The following is a 26,472-nucleotide window of genomic DNA, read 5'->3' as shown; positions in this document are numbered from 1 at the left end:
TCTCTTCAAAAAAATTCAGCAAAAAAAAAAAAATCAGCAAAAATCCACCTTTATTTCCTCTTCCCCCCTTCCCCAACTGAGAACAAAACAAAAGCACAGCACTCGTAACAAACATGTATACTTAAATAAGACATATTTCCCTATTGGCCATGTCCACAAAAAAGTCTGATTCTACGTTCTTGAGTCCCTCACTTCTCTATGAAGAGGTGGGTAGCATGTTTCATTATTAGTGCTTGGGAATCGTGGTTGGTGAGTATACTTATCAGAATTCCTCATTATTTCAAATTTTTCCTTTTCTTAAAGTATTCTCCTGGTTCTGCTCTCTTTACTCTGCATGAGTTCATATAACTCTTCCCAGTTTTCTCTGAAACTCTCTCCTTCATTTTTTTTTTATGCCACAGCAGTATTCTATCATATCCATAGACCACTACTTACTTGGCCACTCCCCAGTTTATATCTCAGATTCCTGTTCTTTGCCACCTTCAAAAGAGCTATATATGTTATTGCATATCCGAAGTTAGAGATTGTTTTGCTTAGGTAAGACTGATCTTTCTTTTCGTCTGTCCTTCCACTTATTCCCCCCTTTCCCTTCTCTACTTTCCCTATTGTGTGAGATGTATTTTTGTACCCAACTATGGGTGTATGTGTTGTATGTTTGTGAGGGTGTCTATTTTTCCCTCCTTTCATCAGTTCAGATGACAAGGTGGTTAAAGGGTTAATCACTCCCCCCTTCCTCCATCCTCTTTGTTCATTTAGATGAATACTTACTATCCTGATTAGATGAGATGATATCCTCTAACTTTCCTTTCCATTCCTCTCCACCCCTTCCAGTGCATTCCTCTTGTGCTTTCTTTCCCTTATTCTCTTAAGATCATCAAGACATAACAGAACTGCTCCCAGGCCTTCTGCCTGTGATGGTAGGGTTTACTGGGATGCATCTGTCATTTCTCTATATAAAATATGAGCAGTTTGTCTTTCTCTTTTATATTTGTTCATTTGTGTTTATCTTTTTATATTTCTCTTCACTCTTTCATGAGCTTCAAAGTTCTACTCCTCCTGGGTCTTTTCATCAGGAATGCTTGGAAATTCTGTCTCATTCATTTTTCTTCTGTACCACTATACTTAGTTTGTTGAGTAAGTTATTCCTGACCTTATATCCTTTGCCTTCTAGAATCTTATTCCAAGCTCTTTGCTTTTTTTGTAGGGGTGGCTGCTCAATTTTGTGTAATTCTGCCTGTGGCTTCTTGATATTTGAAGTATTTCTTCCCAATTGCTTGCAGGATTTTTTTTTTCTTTGACCTCAGGATTTTGCCTATAATGTTCCCAGAAATTTTCATTTGGAGGTTTCTTTCAGAAGGCAACTGGTAGGTAGATTCTTTCTGTTTCCCACTTTGCCCTCTGATTCTAAGTTATCTGAGCAGTTTTCTGCCTAAGCTCTTATTTTGGGCTATGATATTCAGATAGTCTAATGATGCTATGGTAACAGTATAGCACACCGAGAGGAGCAAGTCTGATGCCTGGCCAGCAGGTCACTCATCCTCTTGTGGAGCTCACAAGCAAAACAATGAAGCGGGAGAGCGGGTCAGGAAGCAACTCCAATTTATTCAGGCAAGCACTCTGGTTATATAGATTCAGTATACGTACGCATTCCATCCACCTTCCTAGGACCTATCATATAGTATTTTACCATATATAGTATAATCCCACACCCAGCACCCAGAACTGTACCTGGATATGCCACGTAGCACATGAATACCGTATTCATACAATCTCAGGTCTAAACAAGGGTGGGGCCACCCCTTCCAGTGCCATCTTGTTCACCCTTCCCTGCACATGCATTGGAAAAAAGAAGTGGATATTATCTGCTATTAATTGGTTCATCTGAAAAGGCCAGAAATCATAATATTAGCATTACTAATTTATATCTAATATATTCTCTTTTAGTAAGTATCTTGCTAATGCTTTTATTTAAAAAATAAGCACATTTTATTGATGCCTTTTGTCTTTGTCTTGTGACCATTTCAAACGTCCCTGTACGGTGAGACTCAATTCAAATATGTCAGCACTGGACCTGAACACTTGGAGGGTCCCATTATGGGGTATATGGCTGGAGTGGGCAGTGATGTTACATCTGTGCAGGCCTCCAGGTGGCACTCTAAAGCCAAGCTGCACCATTCCCCTTTAGCTATCACTGATTATTAATTTTTACACTTAATTTACCCACTCACTGTGTTTCTATGCAGGTACCGACAATCTTGTATAAGCTTTCATGTCATTAAAGTGTGAGTTCCTTAAGGACACGGATTGTCTTTTCCTTTTCTTTTTGACCGCAGCACTTAGCACAGAGCTTGGCATATAGTAAGTAGGTGCTTAATAAATGTTTATTTACTGAATGTGTAGCTCCCTAGTGACAGTGACATAAAAGAATAAAAAAAAACCAATGACAACATTTTTTTTAATGTAGAAGGGATGACCTATGTAGTGGGAGTGGGCCTCGCATGTGTAGAGAATTGTCCTTGTGTGGTTGGAGGCAAGGCTGAATAAACATCTCTAGCCCCTTCTCCCCCCACCTTTCCCCAAGGGAGACTTTAATTCCTGGCAGGAAGGGAAGCAGGAGGTTGGGGCCAGAGGCTACCACTCTGATCTCTTCAAAGAGGGGGGCTGTGCATATGTCTACCTGTTCCCTTCAATATGGATCATGTAAGGGATATGATCATGTTTGCACTAACTTCCACTCCATTTGTTATTTCTGGAGGGGACTGCAAGTTCTGTGTTCAAGACTTGACCCCTTTCCCACCAAATGCCACTTCCACAATGAGTGAATTAGGACAGCAAGTAGTTCATTGTGGGATTTGAGTGAAACTTGTGATTTCATCTTGTGACTCAGTTCTGTAGCTACCTTAGTTTGCATTCACTTACAGGTTTAGTCCAACTTGTCTTGTGAGAAAACTTTATTCAGTTTTGGGAATTGGGAGAAAACTTTATTGTATTTGAAATTAACCCTGCATGGCCGGGAAACAGAACCTCCTCTACCTTCTGCTTACAGACCCTTAACCAAGTGTGATAGATGATTCATTGGAGCCCTATTTCATTGTACCCCTATTTTATTACAATCAATATTAATCAGTTTGATATGAATCAATAGGGGATGGTGATTATAAGTTTTTTTCTTAAGCCCCAGAGCTGTGAACTGCAGATTGTAAATTCACTTGCTTAATCATAGGAAGCTAAAACCTCCACCCTTCTTTTTCCTTACTCAATTACATGGAAAGTCCCCCAGCTATCTTTGTTATCTCTTTGTCCTTTGTTATACCTCTTTTGCCCACCATGAGATGACCACGAGGATGAAGCCAGTGAGTGACCCTGGTTGTTTACCCGTAGCCTGCCCTTCTTCTGGCCCATCAGAACATTCAGATGTTTTGACATCTGCTCATCAGCCCAGCCCCATGAACCTGATCTTCGATTTTTTAGGACCCCTTCAAAGGTTAAGGTAGGCCTTTTAAGGTATGCTGTCAAACCTATTGGTCAACAAATGAGATTCTGTGTTTTGCGTAGACCCTCCTGGAGGGTCCTGGGCAAGGTCTATCTACCAATCACACTGTTTTTTTGGTCTGATCCACCTCTCTTGTCCAGGTGTCAAGCGCTATAAAACTAAGGCCCTGGCAGAAGGGGCATCTTAGATGATGAGGAAGATCTGGGTTCCATTTCATTGAAGAGGACCATGGACCCTTTAATAAAGTGCCATTGGCTCAGAGCTCTGCCTCAGTGGTTTTTTCCCCTTTCAGATTGGACAATTTTGGAGAATCTACACACAAAGACCCCAATAATTTTTCCCTCCCTCCCTCCCTTCCACCTTCGTTCCTCCCTTCCTTCCATTTTTCCTTCCTTCCTTCCTTCCTTCCTTCCTTCCTTCCTTCCTTCCTTCCTTCCTTCCTTCCTTCCTCTTTCTTTTTTCTCTCATTCCTTCTTTCTTCTCTCGCCTTCTCATTCTCAACCCTTGTTGAAAAAAAAACACGTCAGTTTCTTACATTTACTTTATCTGAAAATGTATGTCTTCTCCTGTATCTTGTGTGTATGACTTCTCTGTCAAATGGTAGGTAATTAGCTTCTTCACAATTTTATCAGAAATTGTAATTGGCTATTGCATTGATCAGAGTTCTGACATCTTTTATTTTATTTTTTTAAAAAATTTACTTATTTAACTTTTAATATTCATTTTCACAAAATTTTGGGTTCCAAATATTCTCCCCACTTCTGCCCTCCACCCACCCCAAAACGCCAAGCATTCTACTTGCACCTATCACCAATCTGCCCTCTCTTCTAACATCCCTCCCTTCCCTTGTCCCCATCTTCTCTTTTGTCCTGTAGGGCAAGATAACTTTCTTTATCCCATTACCTGTACTTCTTATTTCCTAGTAGCAAGAACAATACTCGACAGTTGTTCCTAAAACTTTGACTTCCAACTTCTCTTCATCCCTCCCTCCTCTCCCATTCCCTTTGGGAAGGCAAGCAATTCAATATAGGCCATATCTGTGTAGTTTTGCAAATGACTTCCATAATAATTGTGTTGTGTAAGACTAACTATATTTCCCTCCATCCTATCCTACCCCCCATTGCTTCTATTCTCTCTTTTGATCCTGTCCCTCCCCAAGGGTGTTGACTTTAAATTGCTTCCTCCTCCCACTGCCCTCCCTTACATCATCCCCCCCCACCCTGCTTATCACCTTCTCCCTCACTTTCTTGAATTGTAAGATAGGTTTTAATACCAAAATGAGCGTGAACTTTATTCCTTCCTTTAGTTGAATGTGATGAGAGTAAGCTTCATGTTTTTCTCTCACCTCCCCTCTTTTTCCCTCCACTGAAAAATCTTTTGCTTGCCTCTTTTATGAGATCATTTGCCCCATTCCATTTCTCCCTTTCTCCTCCTAATGTATTTCTCTCTCACTGCTTAATTTCATTTTTTAAAGATATGATCCCATCCTATTCAATTCACTCTGTGCTCTGTGTGTGTGTGTGTGTGTGTGTATGTATGTAATCCCACCAACTACCCAGATACTGAAAAGTTTCAAGAGTTACAAATATTGTCTTTCCATGTAGGAATGTAAACAGTTCAACTTTAGTAACTCCCTTATAACTTCTCTTTGCTGTTTACCTTTTCATGCTTCTCTTCATTCTTGTGTTTGAAGGTCAAATTTTCTTTTCAGCTCTGGTCTGTTCATCAAGAATGCTTGAATGTCCTTGATTTCATTGAAAGACCATTTTTTCCCCTGAAGTATTATACTCAGTTTTGCTGGGTAGGTGATTCTTGGTTTAAGTCCTAGTTCCTTTGACTTCTGGAATATCATATTCCAGACTTCTGGAATATCATATTCCAGGCCCTTCTATCCCTTAATGTACAAGCTGCTAGATCTTGTGTTATCCTGATTGTATTTCCACAATACTTGAATTGTTTCTTTCTAGCTGCTTGCAATATTTTCTCCTTGACCTGGGAACTCTGGAATTTGGCCACAATGTTCCTAGGAGTTTCTCTTTTTGGATCTCTTTCTGGCGGTAATTGGTGGATTCTTTCAATATTTATTTTGCCCTCTGGTTCTAGAATATCAGGGCAGTTTTTCTTGATAATTTCATGAAAGATGATGTCTAGGCTCTTTTTTTGATCATGGCTTTCAGGTAGTCCCATAATTTTTAAATTGTCTATCCTGCATCTATTTTCCAGGTCAGTTATTTTTCCAATGAGATATTTCACATTATCTTCCATTTTTTTCATTCTTTTGGTTTTGTTTTGTGATTTCTTGGTTTCTCATAAAGTCATTAGCCTCTATCTGTTCCATTCTAATTTTTAAAGAACTATTTTCTTCAGTGAGCTTTTGAACCTCCTTTTCCATTTGACTAATTCTTCTTTTTAAAGCATCCTTCTCCCCATTGGCTTTTTGAACCTCTTTTGCCAATTGAGTTAGCCTATTTTTAAAGGTGGTATTTTCTTCAGCATTTTTTTGGGCTTCCTTTAGGAGGTTGCTCACTTGCATTTCATCATTTTCTTCCATCTCTATCTCATTTCTCTTCCTAATTTTTCCACCACATGTCTTACTTGATTTTTAAAATCCTTTTTGAGCTCTCCCATGGCCTGAGACCATTGAATATTTATTTTGGAAGTTTGGGATACAGAAGCCTTGACTTTTATGTCTTTCCCTGATGGTAAGCATTGTTCTTCCTAATTGGAAAGGATGGGAGAAGATATCTGTTCACCAAGAAAGTAACCTACTATAGTCTTATTTTTTCCCCCTTTTTGGGCATTTTCCCAACCAGTTACTTGACTTTTGGGTCCTTTGTCAAGAGTAGGGTATACTCTGGGGATGTGTAAGATCTCAGTTCCTCCAAGGTGGCACAATCAAGTGTGTACAATGGTCTGGGAGCAACCAGACATTTTTGTGCCCAGAATCTAAGTAGTAGAGTTTCCTCTCGACAGCCACCTGACCTCCAGTTCCACCAAGCCAGCACTGGGGGCTGAGATTCAGATAAGCTGCAGGGGTAAGGCCACCATACAGTGTGAGATAAAGATCAGCTGCTCAAATCCCCAGGAGCATTGGGTGGGGGGCAGGGCTCCTACACATGGCTGAGGTAAGAATCAGCTGCTCAGTGCCCCTAGGGGTTTTACAATCCAACAATGAATGAGGGCTGCTGTGGGAGCTGCTGCAGCCTGCATGAGGCAGGAGCTATGGGAAGGTCCTTCTCTCCTCTAGGCTAGCTGAGAAAACCCTGTCACTGACCTTTGGTGCCTGTGCATTGAGGGATCTGCATTGCCACTGGAGATTCTGTCCCTGAAGTCTGCTTGGCCCTGCTCCTCCTGGTGCTGTGGGGTCAAGGTTGGGCTGGCGTCTGCTCTACATCCTGTGTGACAGACATTTCCTTTGTCTTTCCGATCACCCTGGGCTGGAAATCTCCACTCTGTTGTTCTGTGGCTTCTGCTGCTCTAGAATTTGTTGAGTGTTTCTTTACAGGTATTTTATGGGTTGTGGGGGAAGAGCTAGTGGATGTGAGTCTTTCTTCTCTGCCATCTTGGCTCAGCTCCCCCCCACCCCAGACTTGTTTTTATCAAGGATGTTATAATGGGGATTTTTAAATTGGACTTAACCTAAATAAGATTAGTCTCTGTTTTCTTTAGTGTCTGTTTCCTTCCAATATAAGGTCTCATATTTTCCTTTATTAAATTTTCCTTTAGAAGGCAGAAAGTTGTGCTTCTCTGTATCTCCTATATTGCCTAGTATAATAAGAATTCATCAATCAATATTTCTGGATTAAAGCTAACTTTATGGACCAGAGGGAAAAAATTCTGGCTTGAGAGACAGGTGAACTGGCTCAAACCTATCTCTGACACTTATTGGTCACTGAGCTTGTTACAAGAGATATAGGTGGCAATGGTATGAGTTAGAGGTCCTGTACTCTCATGAAAGTTTATTGTGGGATTGGAAGACCCACTTTGGAACAGAAGAGTTAGCAGCCCTTGAACCCAAGTGGTTAGTCTGCCTTGTGTACAAAAATTACTAATAATTTCAATCTTCTATCACAATGATATGGAAGTCCAAGAAACTCCTTGGTTGCAGTACTTGGAAGATGGACAGAAAAAGGATTCTGGATAGAAGTAAAATTGCAGGGGATTGGTCAGAAATCTGAAGACCTATAAGGTATTCTCCTATGAGGCTTCTTGAGACAGCTTCCAGCACATTTTGTCAAAAACTGTGGTTGCATCATTGGCCACTATTTTAAGAAAATACTTATGTATTTCCTGAGCTTGGTTATACAATTTTTGATAAGAGTGTTGGTGAAGAAGCTTTGCTTCCCCAACCTTCCTGCCTGTAAGAACAGCTAACTTGTGATTGTCTTTTATAAGTGCATGCAAATTCCAGGATTTGGTGATGCCATGTAATTCTTCTACGTTCCAATCAAGCATCTGAGCCAGACTGGTGAGGGAAAGCTCATCTACCCTAAATAACCTCTGATAATGACTCAGAGAGGTCCTGAGCTGGGCTAAAACCCCAGAACTAGCAGAGATTGTAGGGCCACCATCAAAGATTTCACTCCAAGTATACCCTGTAAGGCAATCTTTTTCCTCTTAATGGCTTTTTTACGGATCTGAAAGAGGTGATTCCTCAAAATCTAAGCCTTCTTCCTCCTGTCATCTTCAAATGCCTTCAGTGCAAAAGAAAAAGTTGAAATATCAAATACATCTTTCATGACAGAGATCAGAAATACCTGAGGATTTCTTATACCTATCCTTTCCAGGTTCCATATAGATAGCTCTGTATTTTTCCAATTATTGTCTCTGCTCACATTGAATGTTGTGAAACCAAAATGCATGAGTGGTGGCCATTCTGACGTGGGCTGGATACTCCTTGAAATGAAGTAGACCTGCTTCTCCATGTTGTCGAGCTCTACTGCTAGGCTGCCATGAATAGATCCAATGTGAGCAGAGACAATGATGATGACAACATCAAAAGGGTCACAATCTGTCTCCTTCAGGTAAGTTGTTACTGGTTTCCTGTATGTCTCAATATCTGCTAGCACTTGCAACTTGGCTTCCTCAGGGATCTTGAGGACACACCTGTTGAGAAAAACATGATGCAAAATTCCTGGAGGAGTCAACGTAGACAGAGCATGAATTAATAAAGTACTCTGGGAAGGATTTCCCATCACAGCTATTCTCAATGGCATAGCTTGAATTATCATTTTCATTCTCAATTTGGAAGATACTTCTTCTAATTTTTCCCAGGACCACCATCTCTAGTATTTCAGACATGTCTGCTTTAAAACTGACTCCTTGATCATCTTTCAGCTTGAATTGGGTTATAATTTCTGCTCCACTGTGTGGTCCATCTAGGAGAAAGGAGACACAATGGATGAAGATTGAGTTAGACCCATGAGGGAAAGAAGAGGGATAGGAGGGGTAGATTTAATGAGAAGGAAAAGTCAAATCTTCCACAATTTCTCAAAGACTCATCACTCTTATATTTACACTTAAACTTCAATTCTGTGTTGGAAGAGAAGTGGAGTAAGGATAATCCAAAACTAACTTGTTTGACTTGGTAGTGATACCTAGATACACACATACTGAGATGCTGCCTCCCTCAAAACCAAGGGTTCTTAATATTGCTAGGGTTATTAGACAGAGAAGAATGAGAGATGATTTTTGAAATTCTACTTTGGAAAAAATAGAAAGCTAAGAGTTGACCATATTTTTTTTTTGGAGGGGGGGGAGTGTCAAATAGTTTTTCAATAATGCTGCACTTTGCATTCAGATGAAGGAGAGAACCAAGATGTAAGAAGAAAATGGGGTAATAGTAACTGCTGGAATCCTTATCAGTCATTTGCACTTGAGGGCTAGGTTCCTAATCAAGGACTCTCCCTTTGCAGAGACAGACACACTGGCTCATTAGAACACTTAAAAATACACTAAAAAATTGTAAAAATATAAGCCAAACCTCTTTCTTAGTTGTCTTCTTCTCAAGGTCATATTGTCTCCATGGAGCTAGGGAGGAGAGAAAGAAGAGAGTGAGCTTCCAGGTTTCTATCACTTGTCCATTTCATTCATAAGAGGGAAAAAAGGCTTTTTCTGCACATAGGAGGGCTCTCTGAGAAAAGAGGAGGCAGTGTGACCTGCTGCAAGTTATTTTCCTCTCTTGGGGGCTCAGAAGCTACAGAAGGTAGTCCATGAACTCAATCTCATTTGCAACCCCACCCTACTGAACTTGGAAAACGAGAACTTTTTCAGGGTTCAGGCTTTGGGACTAGGCTTCCTTATCTGTCAAATGTAATTACTCAGGTGGATGAACATTAATGTCCCTATGATGCTATGGGCCTTTCTCCTTACCTCTGAAACTTCTCATGGATTCCTCCAACATTTTTATCTTTTTATTCAATGCAGGCACATATTTATTTAGGTCCCGGGATGGGGTGAATGGGATCAAGACCTGTTCTGTCTGTATCCTGAGGGGAAATAGGTCAATAGAGAACAACAGAAGGGATTTCAGGAAAAATACAAAGGAAAAGTTTTAGCCACATCCAGTTCTCCTCACTTACAACTGAAAAACAGTTAGAAAACCACAAAATGGATTAATAGAACAATAATCAAAAGTTGAAATAAATAAATAGAATAAAATTGAATAAAAAATATAGAATAAAAATTATATATATATATATATATATACACATATGTTTAAAATAAAGACCATAGCATTGGTCCACATTCCACCTGCTCCCTACCACCACTTCAGGTCAAACCATTATCTCTATCTACAAATGAAAAAAGGATAATACACACCAAGTGAAAAAGAATAAAAGGGAACTATTTTTGTTCAGTTGTATCTAACTCTTTCTGACCCCATTTTCTTATCAAAGATGCTGGAGTAATTTGCTATTTCCTTCTCCAGCTCATTTTGTAGTTGAGGCACTGAGACAAAGAGGGTTAAGTGACTTGCCCAGGGTCACACAGCTAGTAAGTGTCTGAGGCCAGATTTGAACTCAGGAAGACTTGTCTTCCTGACATCAGGCCCAGCATTCTATCCACTGCACCACCTGGCAGCTTGATCATAGGCCAACAAATCTGAGAAATTAAACAAAAGAGGTGAATATTTACCAAAGTGTAAAATGTTTATGTTGAAAAAAAAAAAACAAGAAACAGAGAATTTAAATAACCCAATCTCAGCAAAAGAAACTTCAAGTCACAAATGAGCTTCCAAAGTGGGAAAGAGAACAACAAGAGAAAACCTGGGACCAGATAGACTTCTGAGTGAATATATCAAACATCCAAAGAATGATTAATTTTAATACTGTGTCAACTATTTACAAATACAAGGCCATATAGAATTCTACCAAATGTGATAGAGATATTCTCTTGATACCTAACTGATGGAGAGATAAAACAGGAAGAAAATTCTAAGAAAATATCTTTTATGCATATCAGCAAAAAAATTTTGAAGAAAATGTAACAAAGAGGCTGTAGCAACCTATCAAAAAAATTATATACTATGACTTTTAATTTATACCAGGAATGCACAGTTGGTTCACATTAGAAAAAGTGTAAGTAATATAGACCATATTAATAAAGAATAACAAAAATAACTAAAATTTTATCAATATATACAGAAAAGGCTTTTGACAAATATAACACCTATTCAAAATTCAAAATAGGAATAAATTGTTCTTCTAAAAATATAATAAATAGCACCTATCTAAAAACTAAAGTCCACATTATATGTAACAGGGATAACTTAGAGATATATTCATAAGATCAAGAATAAAAGAGGATGTCCATTATCACTAGTGTTATTACATATCCTGTTAGACATGTGAGATAAGAGAAGAAAATTAAAGGCATATGCAAAGGTAAAGAAAGAAGCCAATTGCTTTTTATATATGATATAACATGTTTATAGAACACTAGGAGTCTATTCAAAATAAATTTAAACAATAACTACCAAAATGGCAGGATACAAAATGAACTCATTCAAACCATCAGTCTTTCTCTGTATTAACAACAAAATCCTATAGGAAAAGATGAAAGAGAAATTCCCCACAAATTAACTACAGAATTTATAAGATATTTAGTATTCTACTTATTAATTCATATATAGGAACCATATTGATACAACTACAAAGTATTATAAAAATAAAGGTAGATATGGATAAATGGAGATATTAATTGCTCCTGGTTAATCAGGCCATTATAATAAAAATGATAATACTAAGTTATTTTTTTATTAACTACATTGTACTTTCTTCAATTTATACCAAAGTACCAAAGGATTAGTTTTTAGAAATAGGGAGAAAACATCAAAATTCATCTGGCAGAACAAAAAGTTGAGATTCTCATGGGAAATAATGAAAAACAAAGTAGAAAGGAAGGTGGCTGAACATCAAGACCTGATCTCAAATTATACCACAGAGCAGTAATCCTCCAAGGCTGCCTGGCATGGGTTAAAAAAAAAATCGATCACCAGTGAAAGAGATTAGGTACAAATGTAGAGAAACAAATGAATATAGTCGCAGTGTCTGACCAATTCAGAAGACCCCAGCTACTGGGGTAAGGACTGATAAAATGGCAAAAATGGATGAGAGCTGGAAACTAGTCTGATATAAGTCAGGTTCTGAGCCACTTCTCACACCATATACCAATGTAAGTTCCAAGTAGATGACTTGGATTGTAAAAGGTCACATCATAAAAAAATGAGAACAAGAAATGAAATGCCTTTATGGCTAGGGTAAGAATTGTTGACTAAATAAGGAAGAGAGAAGGCCAGAGAAAGAAAATGAATGATTTTGATGGCATTCAAAATTTTAAACAAATAAAATTAATATAGTTAAAAGTGGAAGAGAAACAGATATCTGGGGAAAAATCTTTGTAGCAAGAATTTTTTTTTTTTTTTGGCAAAGGTCTCATAGACAAGAGATATAAGCAGCTGACAAGTACATAAGAACAAGACCCATACTCCAATAGATAAATGGCTAGTGCATATGAATCAGGCAATTCTCAAAGGAAGAAATCTAAGCTGTCAACAACCTTATGAAAAAATGTCCCAAATCACTACTAACTAGACAGTATAAGTTAAAGTATTTCTGAAGTTCTGTCTTATCTTTATTGAGATGGAAAATGAAAATTGATGGAGGAATTTTGAAAAAAATGTATTTAGAGCAATTCTTTTTGTAGTGGAAAACAACTGGAAACTAAGGGGTGAGTTATAATATATGATTGTTACAGAAGGCTATTGTGCTATAAGAAATGATGTTAGAGTGGTTTCAGAGAAACCTAGAAGATTTGTTTGAACTGATGCAGAGCAAAATGAGTGGAATCAGGAGAACTATACACTAAGAACAGCAATGTAAAGGGAAACAACTGGGAAACACTTGGGAACTCTAGTAAAGGGAATGATTAACCAATGATGAGCATGCTACCCATCACCTCACAAGGAGATGATGGACTCAAGGTACAGAATGAGCTACACTTTTTTCGACATTGAAAATGTGGGCATAATTGTTCCATACATAATTGTTAAAGGAGTTTTATTTTTGTTTTTTTCTATTTTAATGGAGGTAGGAGGTGGGCTAGGAACAGGGCTGCTATAAACCACAAAAGAAAAAGAACAAGAGTAAGACTGTTAAAATAATTTTTCAAAATGCACAGAAGAAAACAGAAAGAAGGCCAGAAGCAAACAGATGATCAGGACAATTACATACTGAAATTACCATTTATTTTTCAAAGCTTATCACAAACTTAAAAGCAAAAACTAAGATGTATGTAATAGAAATGTGCGGTTTCATGTATGATTTATTGTGTTCAGTTTTGTATAAGGAAATGCTTAAGTTTGAAATTTTTAAAATGCACAGAAGTGACCAAAAGAAATATTAGTTGGAAAAGGATAAGCAGGTCAACTTAGAAAATTACAACTTGAATTTATTAAATACTTGAAAAGCAAGTTATAGTACCGATTGGCAAGTTCATTCACAATAGTATCCAAGAAGAGTTGATTTACAATTTTAGCTATATTAATCAATCCATCAAGGGATTATTTTGTAAAACTAGCCCAAATAGTAAGAAAACGTATTTGAAAAAAATGAAAGATTTAGAATCTCAAGTGTAGTTGAAAAAATGTAGTAACAGAGAAAGAAAAAGTATATAAGAAAATATGAACTTCTATGGCATAGTTTTAAAAATACATAAAGTATATGACATTTAGCCAAGTAGTATGAAAATTGCTGTTTGGATGTTCTGCATTTTTTGTTTTCTTTGTGCATTTAAAAAATGCTTGATGCTTTTATTTTTTCATGTTTCTCATTATCCACTAATCCACCACTAAAAGTAAACTGACTCACCAAAACAAAAGCCACTCTCCCCCAAAACCCCCACCCAAAATAAGACAGAAACTCAGAGGAATGCTATGGAAAGAAGGAATCTATAGAAATCATTTCATTCCTCCCTGTCTTTAGTGTTCCAGACTAGAAAATTGGGGAAAATGTACAGTTAAATGGATACACTGTGTTTTCTAGGATGAAGTAAAAGAAAAATGGAACAGGAGTATGAGATCTTACCTACTGATCAGTCACAAAGGAAACTTGGGCACATGCACATGTATGTGTTTTTTCTTCTTATCTGATGGTCTCCTGGTATTCATCCCCACAGCTCCAACTATGATCTCCATTCAGATCATTCTAAATTTGTGATCTCTGCTTCTGAGTCAAACTTCAGGTGGGCATTTCCAACTGCCTAAAGCACATATCTCTAACTGGATGTCACAGAAGCCCCTCAACCTCAGCACATCATTTGGCCCAGAAGAACTACATCCTTAGGTACTAAAAACCTCGGCAAATAAGAATGCTGAAACAGTGATATTTGAAAAATCTTAAGAGAATAAAAGAAATACTGTAGGACTGAAGAGGACAAATGTCCCAAGTTTCAAAACGGGGAAGAGAAAGTCACTTGCAAGTTACAGGCAAATTAATTCACTTCACTTCCTGGTGAAATTATAGAATGTATGATTCCAGTAACGCTTGTAACATGTAGAGAAGGAAAAGGTGTGAACAATTAACTAGCATGGTTTCTCCAAGCACTAATCATAAGAAACCAATTTGATTTTCTTTTTCACCAGGCTACTAAATTGGTAGACAGAGGTTATCTATAGATACAGTTTAAAGATACTTTTACCAAAGTATTTGATAAAGTTTCTTATGCTATGTTTGTAAGAAAAATGGAAAAGTTATTGACTATCACCAGGTAGTGGAGTTAGATAGATCTGGGGGAGAAATTAGGGTTCAACAATGTACATAGCAGCCAAAAAAGCTAAAGCAATCTTGAGCTTTAGTGAAGATGAAAGAGAAATAGCTCCGAGGAATAAGGAAGTGTGAGTCCCACTGTACTTTGTCTTGGTCAGAGTACATATCTGGAGAATCATATTCAGTTCTGGAGTATCATATTCAATTCTGGGTACCACATTTTACAAAGAACAGTGGACAGCGACTAGAAGAGGGCAAGGTAAAGGGCCTCAAGTTCCTGCCATATGCAGATCAGGTGAAGGAAGTGGTGGGAAAGAGAACCTTACAGAACACTCAGGGTGCATGTGAAGCAGAAAGAGTTACCTTGGCATGTAGTGGGCCTCCTGTCACTGGGCATCTTCAACGAAAGACTAGATTGCAACGTGGTACTTTGCATACGTTTCTGACATCCTTATATAATGTTGTGTATCAAAGTTATTTTGCATCTTAACTCCCTCATTATATTATAAACCCTTTGGGACTGGGATTTTCAGTTTCCTACAAAAACTACCCTAGTGTTCTATACCCGTTAGACAGTGAATAAATGTTTGGAAAAAAATTTTTTTTAAAACAGAAGTATAAATCCTCCCTCTCATTGAAAGTATTCTATCAGGCTGACAGGAGAAGAAAAAAAGTGACTTAACTTATTGCATATCCACAATGAAGTTGAGACAAAGAATATATACAGAAGAAAACAACCCAGCTAAGAACACTTACCTTTCTTCCAGTTGTTTTCTGATCTGTGGAAAAGAAGGGGAGAAAGGTCAGTTTTCCTGTAGCTATTCCCTACTGAATACAGCACAAATGCCTAAAGAGTCCCAAAGTGAATTTTTGTTTCTTCCTCACCTGTTCTAGATGCTCACTCTACACCTACAATTCCCAGCTCTTCTCAATATCATTAATTGCCTTTATATTTCAATACCTCATGCTTGTAATAGTTGGAAATTCATCCAGTTGTGTATTGTCATTGGTTCAATTTCAGTTCAAGTCTTTCATGTCAGTTTCTATTCTGTAACACAACTGTTATATTCACCATGTGGGGCAGAGATGGTGTATTTTCTTGTTTCTCACCTTAAGGATTTCACTTGGGGTCTGAGAAGCTCTCTCCTCCATTTCATTTATTAATTCCTCAAGATGAGATATTTTTTGAGACATTTCGGTGACATGTTGCTCTTTCTTACAGGTGATGTCCTTCTCCAGCTTCTCCACATGGGCGAAGAGGAATTGTTCTTGTAGATCAAGGAAATTCCGGAACTGCTGATACTCAGACACCATTCTCTGTTTTGTCACTTGAATGTGATTCTGTGGAAATGAAGGAGAAAATATTCTTTAGTTCAGAGTAGGAATTCTTAATCTGGGGTCCCTGAATGATCAAGAGAGATGTGAATTTGGATGGGAAAAAAGCCCCTACATCTTTATTTTCACGAATTCCTTCCTGAATTTTCTTCAATTATGAATGCAAAGAATGAAGCAAAGTAGCATTACATTTCACCACACTGCCAAAGGGGTACATGGCACAAAAAAAAAGGCTAAAAACTCCTAATCTAGAGTTTTAGCACCATTAACCACAGAGGAAAAAAGATAGTATGATGATTTTTTAAAAAATTTATTTATTTAACTTTTAACATTCATTTCCACAAAAGTTCGGGTTCCAAATTTTCTCCCCATTTGTCCCCTCCTCCCTCCCCAAACCACCGAGCATTTTGATTGCCCCTATCACCAATCTGCCCTCTCTTCAATCATCCCTCCCTTCCCTTGTCCCCATCTTCTCTTTTGTCCTGTAGGGCCAGATAACTTTCTATACCCCATGACCTGTATTTCTTATTTCCTAGTGGCAAGACCAGTACTCGAGAGTTGTTCCTAAAACTTTGAGTTCCAACTTCTCTTCATCCCTCCCTCCCCACCCATTCCCTTTGGGAAGGCAAGCAATTCAGTATAGGCCATATCTGTGTAGTTTTGCAAATGACTTCCATAATTATTGTGTTGTGTATGACTAACTATAATTCCCTCCATCCTATCCTGTCCCCCATTGCTTCTATTCTCTCTTTTGATGCTGTCCATCTCCAAGAGTGTTGACTTCCAATTGCTCCCTCCTCCCATTCCATCATCCCCCCCACCCTGCTTATCCCCTTCTCCCTCACTTTCTTGTATTGTAAGATAGGTTTTCATACCAAAATGAGTGTGCATTTTATTCCTTCCTTTAGTCGAATGTGTTGAGAGTAAACTTCATGTTTTTCTCTAACCTCCCCTCTTTTTCCCTCCACTAAAAAGTCTTTTACTTGCCTCTTTTTTGAGAGATAATTTGCCCCATTCCATTTCTCCCTTTCTCCTACCAATATATTTCTTTCTCACTGCTTATTTTATTTTTTTATGATATAATCCCATCCTATTCAATTCACTCTGTGCTGTGTGTGTGTGTGTATGTGTGTGTGTAATCTCACCAATTATCCCAATACTGAAAAGTTTCAAGAGTTACAAATATTGTCTTTCCATGTAGAAATGCAAACAGTTCAACTTTAGTAAGTCCCTTATGACTGCTATTTGCTGTTTACCTTTTCATGCTTCTCTTCATTCTTGTGTTGGAAAGTCAAATTTTCTTTTCAGCTCTGGTCTTTTCATCAAGAATGCTGGAAAGTCCTCTATTTCATTGAAAGACAATTTTTCCCTCTGAAGTATCACACTTGGTTTTTCTGGGTAGGTGATTCTTGGTTTTAGTCCTAGTTCCTTTGACTTCTGGAATATCATATTCCACCCCCTTTGATCCCTTAATGTAGAAGCTGCTAGATCTTGTGCTATCCTGATTGTATTTCCACAATACTTGAATTGTTTCTTTTTAGCTGCTTGCAATATTTTCTCCTTGACCTGGGAACTCTGGAATTTGGCCACAATGTTCCTAGGAGTTTCTCTTTTTGGATCTCTTTCAGGCGGTAATCGGTGGATTCTTTCAATATTTATTTTGCCCTGTGGTTCTAGAATATCAGGGCAGTTTTCCTTGATAATTTCATGAAAGATGATGTCTAGGATCTTCTTTTGGTCATGGCTTTCAGGTAGTCCCATAATTTTTAAATTGTCTCTCCTGCATCTATTTTCCAGGTCAGTTGTTTTTCCAATGAGATATTTCACATTAACTTCCATTTTTTCATTCTTTTGGTTTTGTTTTGTGATTTCTTGGTTTCTCATAAAGTCATTAGCCTCTATCTGTTCCATTCTAATTTTGAAAGAACTATTTTCTTCAGTGAGCTTTTGAAACACCTTTTCCATTTGGCTAATTCTGCTTTTGAAAGCATTCTTCCCCTCATTGGCTTTTTGAACTTCTTTTGCCAATTGAGTTAGCCTATTTTTCAAGGTGTTATTTCCTTCAGTATTTTTTTTCGGTCTCCTTTAGCAAGGTGTGGACCTGTTTTTCATGCTTTTCTTGCATCTCTCTCATTTCTCTTCCTAGTTTTTCCTCCACCTCTCTAACTTGATTTTCAAAATCCTTTTTGAGCTCTTCCATGGCCTGAACCCATGGAATATTTATTTTAGATGTTTGGGATACGGAAGCTTTGATTTCTATGTCTTTCCCTGATGGTAAGCATTGTTCTTCCTCATCAGAAAGGAAGGGAGGAGATATCTGTTCACCAAGAAAGTAACCTTCTATGGTCTTATTTTTTATCCCCCTTTTCTGGGCATTTTCCCAGCCAGTGACTTGACTTCTGAGTGTCCTTTCCACATCCACCTGGCCTCCAGATCTGCCCAGCCAGCAATTGGGGTTTGAGATTAAAATGCTGCTTCCCAGTTCAGGGCTTTCAGCAGGGGTGGGGCTGCTATTCAGTGTGAGATTAAGTTCAGGCCCTCAGGTGGGGGCAGGGGCACCACACAGGGCTCAGTTCCCTCAGGGGCTTTATGTGGAGACCTTCAATAATGGATCTAAGCTCCTGCCTGGTTTTGGAGCCCCTGTCTGCTGATGCCTCAGCTGCTGCCTCCCAAGGGGGCCTGAGTTATCGGGACAAACTGCTGCCCTCTTGGCCAGCCAAAAAGACCCTCTCACTGACCTTTGGCACCTGTGGGTGGAGGGACCTGCTCGGCTGCTGGAGATTCCATCCCTGAAGCCTGCTCTGATCTGCTCCTCTTGGTGCCACTTGGCCAAGGCAGGGCTGGGCTCCACTCTGGGTCCGGTGCTCGACGGATCTTTGGTGTTGGTTTTTTAGGTCTCTCTGGAACAGAAATCTCCTCCACTCCGTTGTTCTGTGGCTTCCACTGCTCCAGAATTTGTTGGGAGTTCTTCTTTACAGGTATTTTATGGGCTGTGAGTTTGGAGCTAGCATATGTGTGTCTTTGTACTCCTCCATCTTGGCTCCTCCTGTAGCATGATGATTGTTAGAATTTCAGTCCTCCCACTTCTTGCCTGGATTTCCAGTTTCAGGAGTTTACAATTTATGGCATAGATTGACAGAGATCTACGGCATATAACTAAGATGGTGCCTCCTAATCCATACAGTCTCAGGTCTTCTCTTTACTTTTCTATCATGTGAAATTGATGGAAACCAATGGCCAGTTTAACATTGGGTAGAGTGTGGATAAGAGTAGTGCAACAAGTAGGAGAGACATCAGTCGGAAGGTGAGAAGTCATTATGAATATTTCCATATCTATCTCTCTTAGGTTTTTCACTATTCTTTATTCCTGCCATCTCAGCTAAGCCCTTCCTTGCTTTAGCCCTATCACTGATGGATCAGATTTTTCTTATGAATAATGATTTTACATGTGCATAGTATTCTTCAAAGCATTTTAACATCTATTACCTCATTGAAATTTACAACAATCCTGTAAGACAGGAAGAGGTGTTAAATCATATCTTATCCCTATTTAACAAAGGTAAAAATTAAAGAGAAGACAGATTAATTTGCATGAAGACATAGAAGTAAAAATCTGCATAAAGACACCCTTTCTTCATCCCTCCTTCATTCTCTTAGGAACATGGGAAGAAGCAATTGCTCCATCCCTGGAGCAGGCCTGTAAGCAAATACTCTAGAGACACTGGGCCTCTGAAATAGAGCCCCATTTTTTTTTCGGTGGGAGTTGGGGGAAGGGAAGGAATTATTTCCTACCAGCAGTGCCTGGAATGTATTGTTTTCCTTCAAATGCATAATTTGTTCTTTGGATTTCTTCAAACTTTCCAGCTGTCTCTGAATTTCATCCTGTAAAAAGGAGAATTACTTTCCTACTGACAAATACAATTTGAACATCTCTTCATTAGAAGGTCACAGTATCTAAAGCTGAAAAGTACTTTTGATAGCACATAAATCATATATATAGGGGGCTAGTGAGAGTGATGATGAAAAAAGAAAAATAAAATAGCATCAAGAAAGCATTTAAAGAAATGCACAGACAGTAATTGAAAGAAGTTCCAAGGGACACACAGACAAGCAGGATGACTTGGGAACTAACCTGTTGAATTTATTACATACAACTTAAAAAAACAAGTTGAGCATAAGAGGGATTCATCATTTTCTGTTCTTTGTATATAGAAATGTTCATGCAAATACAGAATAAACAATTAAAAATTTAAAAACAAATTGAGGGGACTGGACTAGACTAGTGATGAAGGAGCTTTAAAGTAATGACATTTTATGAATCTGTGTAAAAAGTGATCAATATGCTTATAATCCTCTCCATGCAGAAGGGACTGAAACTCAATAGCAGGATCTAGGAGCAGATCACTATGGTTAAATACAGGAGGAGGAAAAGTGAAAAAGTTAGTAGTAAGATTAGGACAGCCTTAAGGGTCTGGATTCATAGCTACTATTTAGATTATCATATGCTTTTCCTTACGATCTTTCACCCTTCCTGGAATATTCCTTCTCTTTATGCCCTCTCAGTAAAATCCTCTACTTCCTTTGGGGCCATGTTCAACTCACTTACTCCATGAAGTCTTTCCTGACAGAGTCCTCCCTAGCTTAGCATTTTTATTGTGGCTACTTGATTATCATCAAGAAATTGGTTTTCCTTCAAAATACCACAGAGTTTTCAGATCCCATCACTCCCAGAGAGAAAGTAAAAGAGCCTTAGCCAAGAATTCCATTTTTCTAGATACAAAAGGAAAATATTGGAGACTATTCCTAAAAACTGTCCAGGGATAAAGAAAACCTATTTCTGATTCAGGGCTTGATGATTGTGAATGCTGGGAAATCTTTTGCTTTCCTTTAAAATTGCTTCAGCCCTAATTTTAGTTCATTTCTACTCTTTGTCAATGCAGATGGCTGTTTATTGAATAAATCTTCAGAATGAAGTTCTTCAGGGGTCTGTTCTCTACAAGTCTTAAACAAACTCTACCTGTACCCCTCTTTTTTTCATCATCCTGAACTCTTACTCCTTTCCCCTTTACAAACTCCCCAAACAGTGTTCGTTCAAACATTGCCATACACTTCTGCCCATTCTGGTTACCACCTGAACAGTAGTAGTAATAGAATCATAGATATAGAACTAGAAGGAACTCTATAGAGTCCAATGCCTTCATTTATAGGAATATGAAGGTCATATAGGTCAAATAACTTATACAAGGTCACATTAGAAGTGAAAGAGCCAGGATATTAACCCAGGTACTCTATCTTCAAATCCAGAGTTCTTTTCACAGCACTGCACTGTTTGCGATATCTATCTATGTGGGTGGGTTAGTAGAATTTTGACCCACCAAGGGATTTGGAGAGTGACAATCTTGGTGGGCAGAGGATAACCAAACCACAGTTCTGGAGGTCAGCACAGTGTCTGGCACATTATAAATGCTTAACAAATACCTGCTGCCCAGTTACTGATTGCAGGTGCAGTGACTGCTGCATTCACCAGGATCTTCCTAGATCAATCTATCAAGGGGGAGGAAAGACCAAGCCAAATTTCTTACTTTGTAGGGTTGGGCAGCATCCTCTATTGGCAGCACAACATGAGTGCTGTGCTCTCGGAGCTCCCTGCACACCAAACACAAGAACTTCTCATCTGTTTCACAGTAGAAAAAGGTCTTTTCCCCATGCGACTTGCAACGTTGATAATCTGTTGGTTGCTTAGAATCTTCTGATTGCTTATCAGAGAGTTCTAGGTTGAGGAGTTTGGGGACTAATTGTGACAACACCCAATTGGGACTGATGTTTTCCTTTTGAAAAGGCTTCTGGCAAATTGGACAGGACACAGAGTCCTGGACATGGGCTTTATGACAGTCACATAGCTCAGTGATACAGACTTTGCAGAAACTGTGGTGACAGGGAATGCTGACTGGATCCTTCAAGTAATCCAAACAAATACTGCAGGTCAGTTCTTCCAGGAGGGTCTCTGGTAGAGGTCTGGCAGCCATGATCACTTTACTTCTTCAGTATTCTGCTTCCTAGACAGGGTAATGAGGTAAATGGGGTAAAAGAGATGAACTCTGAAAAATGAATAGGAATTGCAATTATGGTTGGGGAAATCTGGATAAAGATTGAGTATGAAATCAAATTTCTAGGTATTCAGACTAGGACCACACAGTGGATTGAGGGCTTGAAGGGACATTATGGTCATGCATTCCAACTCTTTTGCCTGACACAGGTAGTAGGAAGTGGCAGAATTCCGATTTGAACTCAGGTTCTCTGACTTTCTATTGTACCAGACTTCGAGGTCCTCTCCTTCTCAAAAGGGGTTCAGGGGAATGGCTTTTGAAAAGATATTTGGGTGGGAGTTAGAAAGGTGGACAGGTCTAAAGAGGATTGAAGACTTAGAAGGTGTGAGGACAGGATTCTCTTCAAAGTGGAGGAAGAGGAGTGGCATTGGATGTGAGGAAGGCTGAAAACATTAATGTAAATAGGTCATATTTTGTGCACAGAAAAGAAATTAAGGAGGGTTGATAGAATAGAGTAATTAATTAATATTAAAATATCCTTTTAATAGTTCACAGAGGAAAATCTGATTATTTTTGAAATTCTGGAATGAGGTCTATGTGGGTTCTCACCTTAGACTTACCAATTATTTCAGGTTGTCTTAAATTCTTCCAAAATCTTGCCAGATCTTCCTGACTCCTAAGAAGGGCAACAGTCCAGACAAGGCTGAGGAGAACTTTCAGGCTTCCACTGGAGTGGCGGTTCCTAATTTTTTTGTGTGTCATGGACCCACGTGGCAGTCTGGTGAAGCCCAAGGACTCCTCAGAACAGTGTTGAATTGAAGGAAATTAAAAGCTAAATTTCAATTAGAGGTTAGAAAAAAAAAACATTTTTTTCTTCCATCAAAATTCACAGATAACCTGAAATCTATTGACAGATTTGTGTATGTGTGTATATGTATGTGTGTGTGTGTGTGTGTGTGTGTGTGTGTGTGTGTGTGTGTATGTTGGGGATAGATTCCACGTTAAGAACCTCTACACAAGAGAATTCAGGGAATACACTTAATCACTTTGAGTATTATTATACAATTTTTAAAATTACTAGTTACACAACTTTAAAAATCAGTAAGAGACTTAACTTACAGGTCAGCAATGTCTACAACCTTGTAAATCCCAGAACCTTGTTCTAAGACACAGAGATAACCAAATCCAGTGCAGAATCCCCCCACCCTGTGGGAGATGTTGACCAAAAAACAGAGCAACCCCATCAAAAAAATAAAATAACATAAAACAAAACCCAACCCAAATCAGGTTGTTTTAAGGATCTGTGAGCAAGCATTTTCTTGCGTCATTTCCTGAGTCTAAAGAAGCCCACGTGACACCTACTACATAAGTCTGGTAACCATTTTTTTTTCTTCAAAGTAACAGCATTTTCATTGGCTGTCCCTCAAGCCTGAAGCCCTCTCTCCCTCCCCTCTCTGCCTTTTGACTCCCCTAGTTTCTTTCAGTTCTCAAATAAAGTCAAACATTCTGTAAAAAAATCTTTCTCAGTCTTTTAAAAGTCTTAATACCTTTCAACTGAGACTACTTCAATTTATGGTGTCTTGGTTGTTTGTGCGTGGTGGGCCCCCTGAATGGGAGGACTCTTTTGCCTTTCTTTGTACTTAATAAATGCAGGACTGCCGCCAGGCTGCCCCGCCCAAGACCTCGACTACGTTAATGACCTTTAGAATTCAGGTTTTAGTTCTGGGGGTCCAATCCAATCCTACTCAGGAAAACTGAGTAAATGAATAACGAATAAAAAAGCATTTATGAAACACTGGCTTAGCACAAATATAAAAAAGAAAGACGATCCCTGCCCTCAAAGAGCTTACATCCTAATGGGGAAGGTAAGATACCTACCGGGAAGTAGTGACCACTGAAGGGAGTTCTGATCTGAGGAGTCCCAGAGGAAGAAAGCGTTTTTGCTGGTAACAAAGTAGCCAGTGTAGAGGCCAAGCCCAGGTTCCCTGACTCCAAAACCGGCCTTCTTTCAGGAAAGCCCCCACCCCAGCAATACCAACCTCCTCTAAGACCAGTTTGAGGACATCTCACCTTTTGGCACCCAGAAGATGGAGAGGGCAGGAGGGGGACAGGGAGATGGCAGCCCACGGAGTCCGCCGGTGGCTGGAGAAGCGGGAGGAGACTGCAGGCTCAGGAAGGAAAAGCTGCCCAACCTAACCGGACTTTGGAAAACTTTAAGAGTTTCACTTTTCTTTTTCCTCTGCAGTCTCAGACGACTTGGTCTGACTAGAGACTGATGACGCCTCTTCAATCATCGGCCAATCCGCAGATCCTATGGGTTTCCCTTCCAATCTACCAATGCAGATCCTCCCTCCCCCAGACCTCCGATATTGTTAGTTTCATATCTTGGGACAGGTAGCAGAATAAGAGTAAGGGAATACGTCTGGAACGTTAGGTTGGAGCTTCATTATGGAGAGTTTTAAACACTAGGAGGAGTTAGTATTTTCTTCTCGACGCAAAAAGGAGCCACTGCAGAGCTTTGAGTAGGGGAGTGACCTGTTCAGAACTGTGTCAGTCAACATTGATCAAGCTCCTACTCTGTGCCGGGCACTGTACTAAACGCTGGGCTCAGAAAAAAAGGTGAAACGCCCTCCTCTCAAGCAGTTCCCAGTCTCATGGGGGAGACAGTTTGCAAACAGCTTTGTCCAAAGAAGCTGTAAACAGGATAAACTGGAAATAATCAAGCAAGGGAAGGCATTAGCATTAAGGGGGATGAGGAAAGCGTTCTTTAAGAAGGTAAGATTTTAAATGAAACAGGAAGGAAGCCAAGAGTGAGAGAGGAGGAGGGAGAGCATTCCAGGAATGGGAGGATAGCCAGGTTAGATGTTGATGTTGAGTGTGGGGAGGAATATGATTTTGGCAACTGTGTGGAGAATGAATTGGATGGGGAGGGACTGGAAGCAGGGAGACCAATGAGATGACTGTTTTGATAGCACAGGCAAAAGGTGATAAGGACCTGAGCTATTCTACTGGCTTTGGGAATGGAGAGAAGGGGATAGGTGTCAGAGCTGTAACTGGAAGTAGACTTGACAAGACTTGGTATCTGATTAGATATGAGGGAGAAGTTTAGGGTACATTCAGAGGACTGATGGGAAGTTAAGAATGACTAAATTTATGACCCTGAGCGATTAGAAGGATGCTGGTACTCTTAATAGAAACAAGGAAATTTGGAAGGAAGAGCAATTTTGGGGTTAGGACACATGAATTCTCTTGGACATATTGCATTTGAGAGGCTTTTGAACACAGAAGGAGGAAGTCATACAGCTGTGCTGCTTAGGTCCACTACAAAGCAGCCCTCTCTGCAGCATGTCAGTCCTTTGATTCTCCCCTGATTGACTATCTCACTTCCCTCAGTATCTGTTGGAAATCTTTCCTTCTCTCTCCAAGCCACCTACAGTGCTGCTTGTCCCTTCCTGTTCTCAGCAGAGCTTTTTAACCTTTTTGTGTCATGGATGCCTTTGGCACTGGATAAAACCCATGGATCCCTTCTCAGAAAAATGCTTTTAAATGCATGAAGGAAAACGTATAGGATTGCAAAGGTAGCCACCTGTGTTGAAATAATGATAAAATATATATTTTTAAAAAGCAAATTCAGAGATTCCAGATTAAGAACCACTGAGTCCAAGACGAATACTTGAATGAAAAACTTGAGGCCATGTCTCATCACTTCAACATCTTCCCCTGCCCACTTTCTCCAACCCCTGTACTTGTGCCCTTTTGTTGTTCCTTCTGTTATCACCCTGATTTCCCTAATTTTCAATATCTCTATTCACTGCTTCCTTTCCTAGTGTTTGTAAGCATGCCTAGATCTTCTCATTTCTTTGAAAACAAAAAGCCCTTTACTTGGTTCTTTCCAATTGCTGCCCTATATCTTTCCTTTCTTTTATAGTCAGACTCCTAGAAAGAGCTGTTTATACTCTTTCCCTCCATTTTCTCATTTGATGCTCCCTTCTTAGCCCCTTGCAAGTTGGCTTCCAACCTCATCACTCAGTGATTTCTATATTTTAATATCTTTTGGTTGCTCTCTATAATGTAAGACCTTTTGGTCTTCTCTCAGTCTTTATCCTTTCTGACTTCCCTGAAAACATGCTATCACCCCTTCTTGCAAGACATCTCCTCCCTGGATGTTCATAATGCTGTTATTCTCTTGCTCCAGATCCTACTTGTCTGCCAGTTCTCAGTCTTCTTTTCTCTCTCACTGCCCCTGCCTATGGCCTGTGTGTGGTTGTACCACAGGGGCTCTGCCTTGGACCCCATTCTCTTTATACATTCTCTCTCTTAGTGATCTTAT

At 39.2% G+C, this 26,472-nt stretch overlaps 1 protein-coding gene and 1 long non-coding RNA gene across 4 annotated transcripts in view; one reads left to right on the top strand and one right to left on the bottom strand.

Moving 5' to 3' along the window:
* Window positions 1-16,131, top strand: part of LOC140525869 (uncharacterized) — a 39,835-nt gene extending 23,704 nt beyond the window's left edge. The window contains exons 1-2 of one of the 2 annotated variants that reach the window (XR_011974141.1): window positions 14,171-14,337; window positions 15,983-16,131. This is a non-coding gene — a long non-coding RNA (uncharacterized lncRNA). Of the gene's footprint in view, window positions 1-14,170; window positions 14,338-15,982 lie in introns of those variants that run through there. The other variant, XR_011974142.1, reaches the window with a different exon arrangement.
* Window positions 8,724-24,339, bottom strand: LOC140525860 (tripartite motif-containing protein 10-like). 2 transcript variants are annotated; one of them, XM_072641637.1, is made up of 9 exons: window positions 24,213-24,339; window positions 22,763-22,974; window positions 21,678-22,151; window positions 19,888-19,977; window positions 15,871-16,101; window positions 15,517-15,539; window positions 9,866-9,981; window positions 9,477-9,523; window positions 8,724-8,871 (listed from the first exon to the last, which is right to left on the bottom strand). In XM_072641637.1, exons 3-9 carry the CDS (start codon window positions 22,119-22,121, stop codon window positions 8,842-8,844), a joined length of 981 nt encoding a protein of 326 aa, XP_072497738.1. In that variant the 5' UTR covers window positions 22,122-22,151; window positions 22,763-22,974; window positions 24,213-24,339; the 3' UTR covers window positions 8,724-8,841. The 2 variants fall into 2 exon arrangements, with proteins under 2 accessions (XP_072497738.1, XP_072497739.1); XM_072641638.1 differs by lacking the exon at window positions 24,213-24,339 and having other exon boundaries at window positions 21,678-22,193; window positions 22,763-22,826.
* Window positions 24,340-26,472: the final 2,133 nt, after the last annotated feature.

Source organism: Notamacropus eugenii, chromosome 2 (assembly GCF_028372415.1).
Source record: "Notamacropus eugenii isolate mMacEug1 chromosome 2, mMacEug1.pri_v2, whole genome shotgun sequence".
In the NCBI taxonomy this organism is placed as follows: domain Eukaryota; kingdom Metazoa; phylum Chordata; class Mammalia; order Diprotodontia; family Macropodidae; genus Notamacropus; species Notamacropus eugenii.
The sequence above is the reverse complement of the archived record's forward strand: the minus strand, read 5'-3'. Positions and strand labels throughout refer to the sequence as shown.

What these genes read in the sequence shown, in the direction of transcription:
- LOC140525860 (XM_072641637.1), bottom strand. Translation starts at nt 22,121, where the DNA reads ATGGCTGCCAGACCTCTACCAGAGACCCTCCTGGAAGAACTGACCTGC. An exon ending in ATGCTGCCCAACCCTACAAA is followed by an intron (nt 19,978 to 21,677) that starts GTAAGAAATTTG and finishes TCCTTTTTACAG; the next exon opens with GATGAAATTCAGAGACAGCT. An exon ending in AGAAAACAACTGGAAGAAAG is followed by an intron (nt 9,982 to 15,516) that starts GTAAGTGTTCTT and finishes ATTTCCCCTCAG; the next exon opens with GATACAGACAGAACAGGTCT.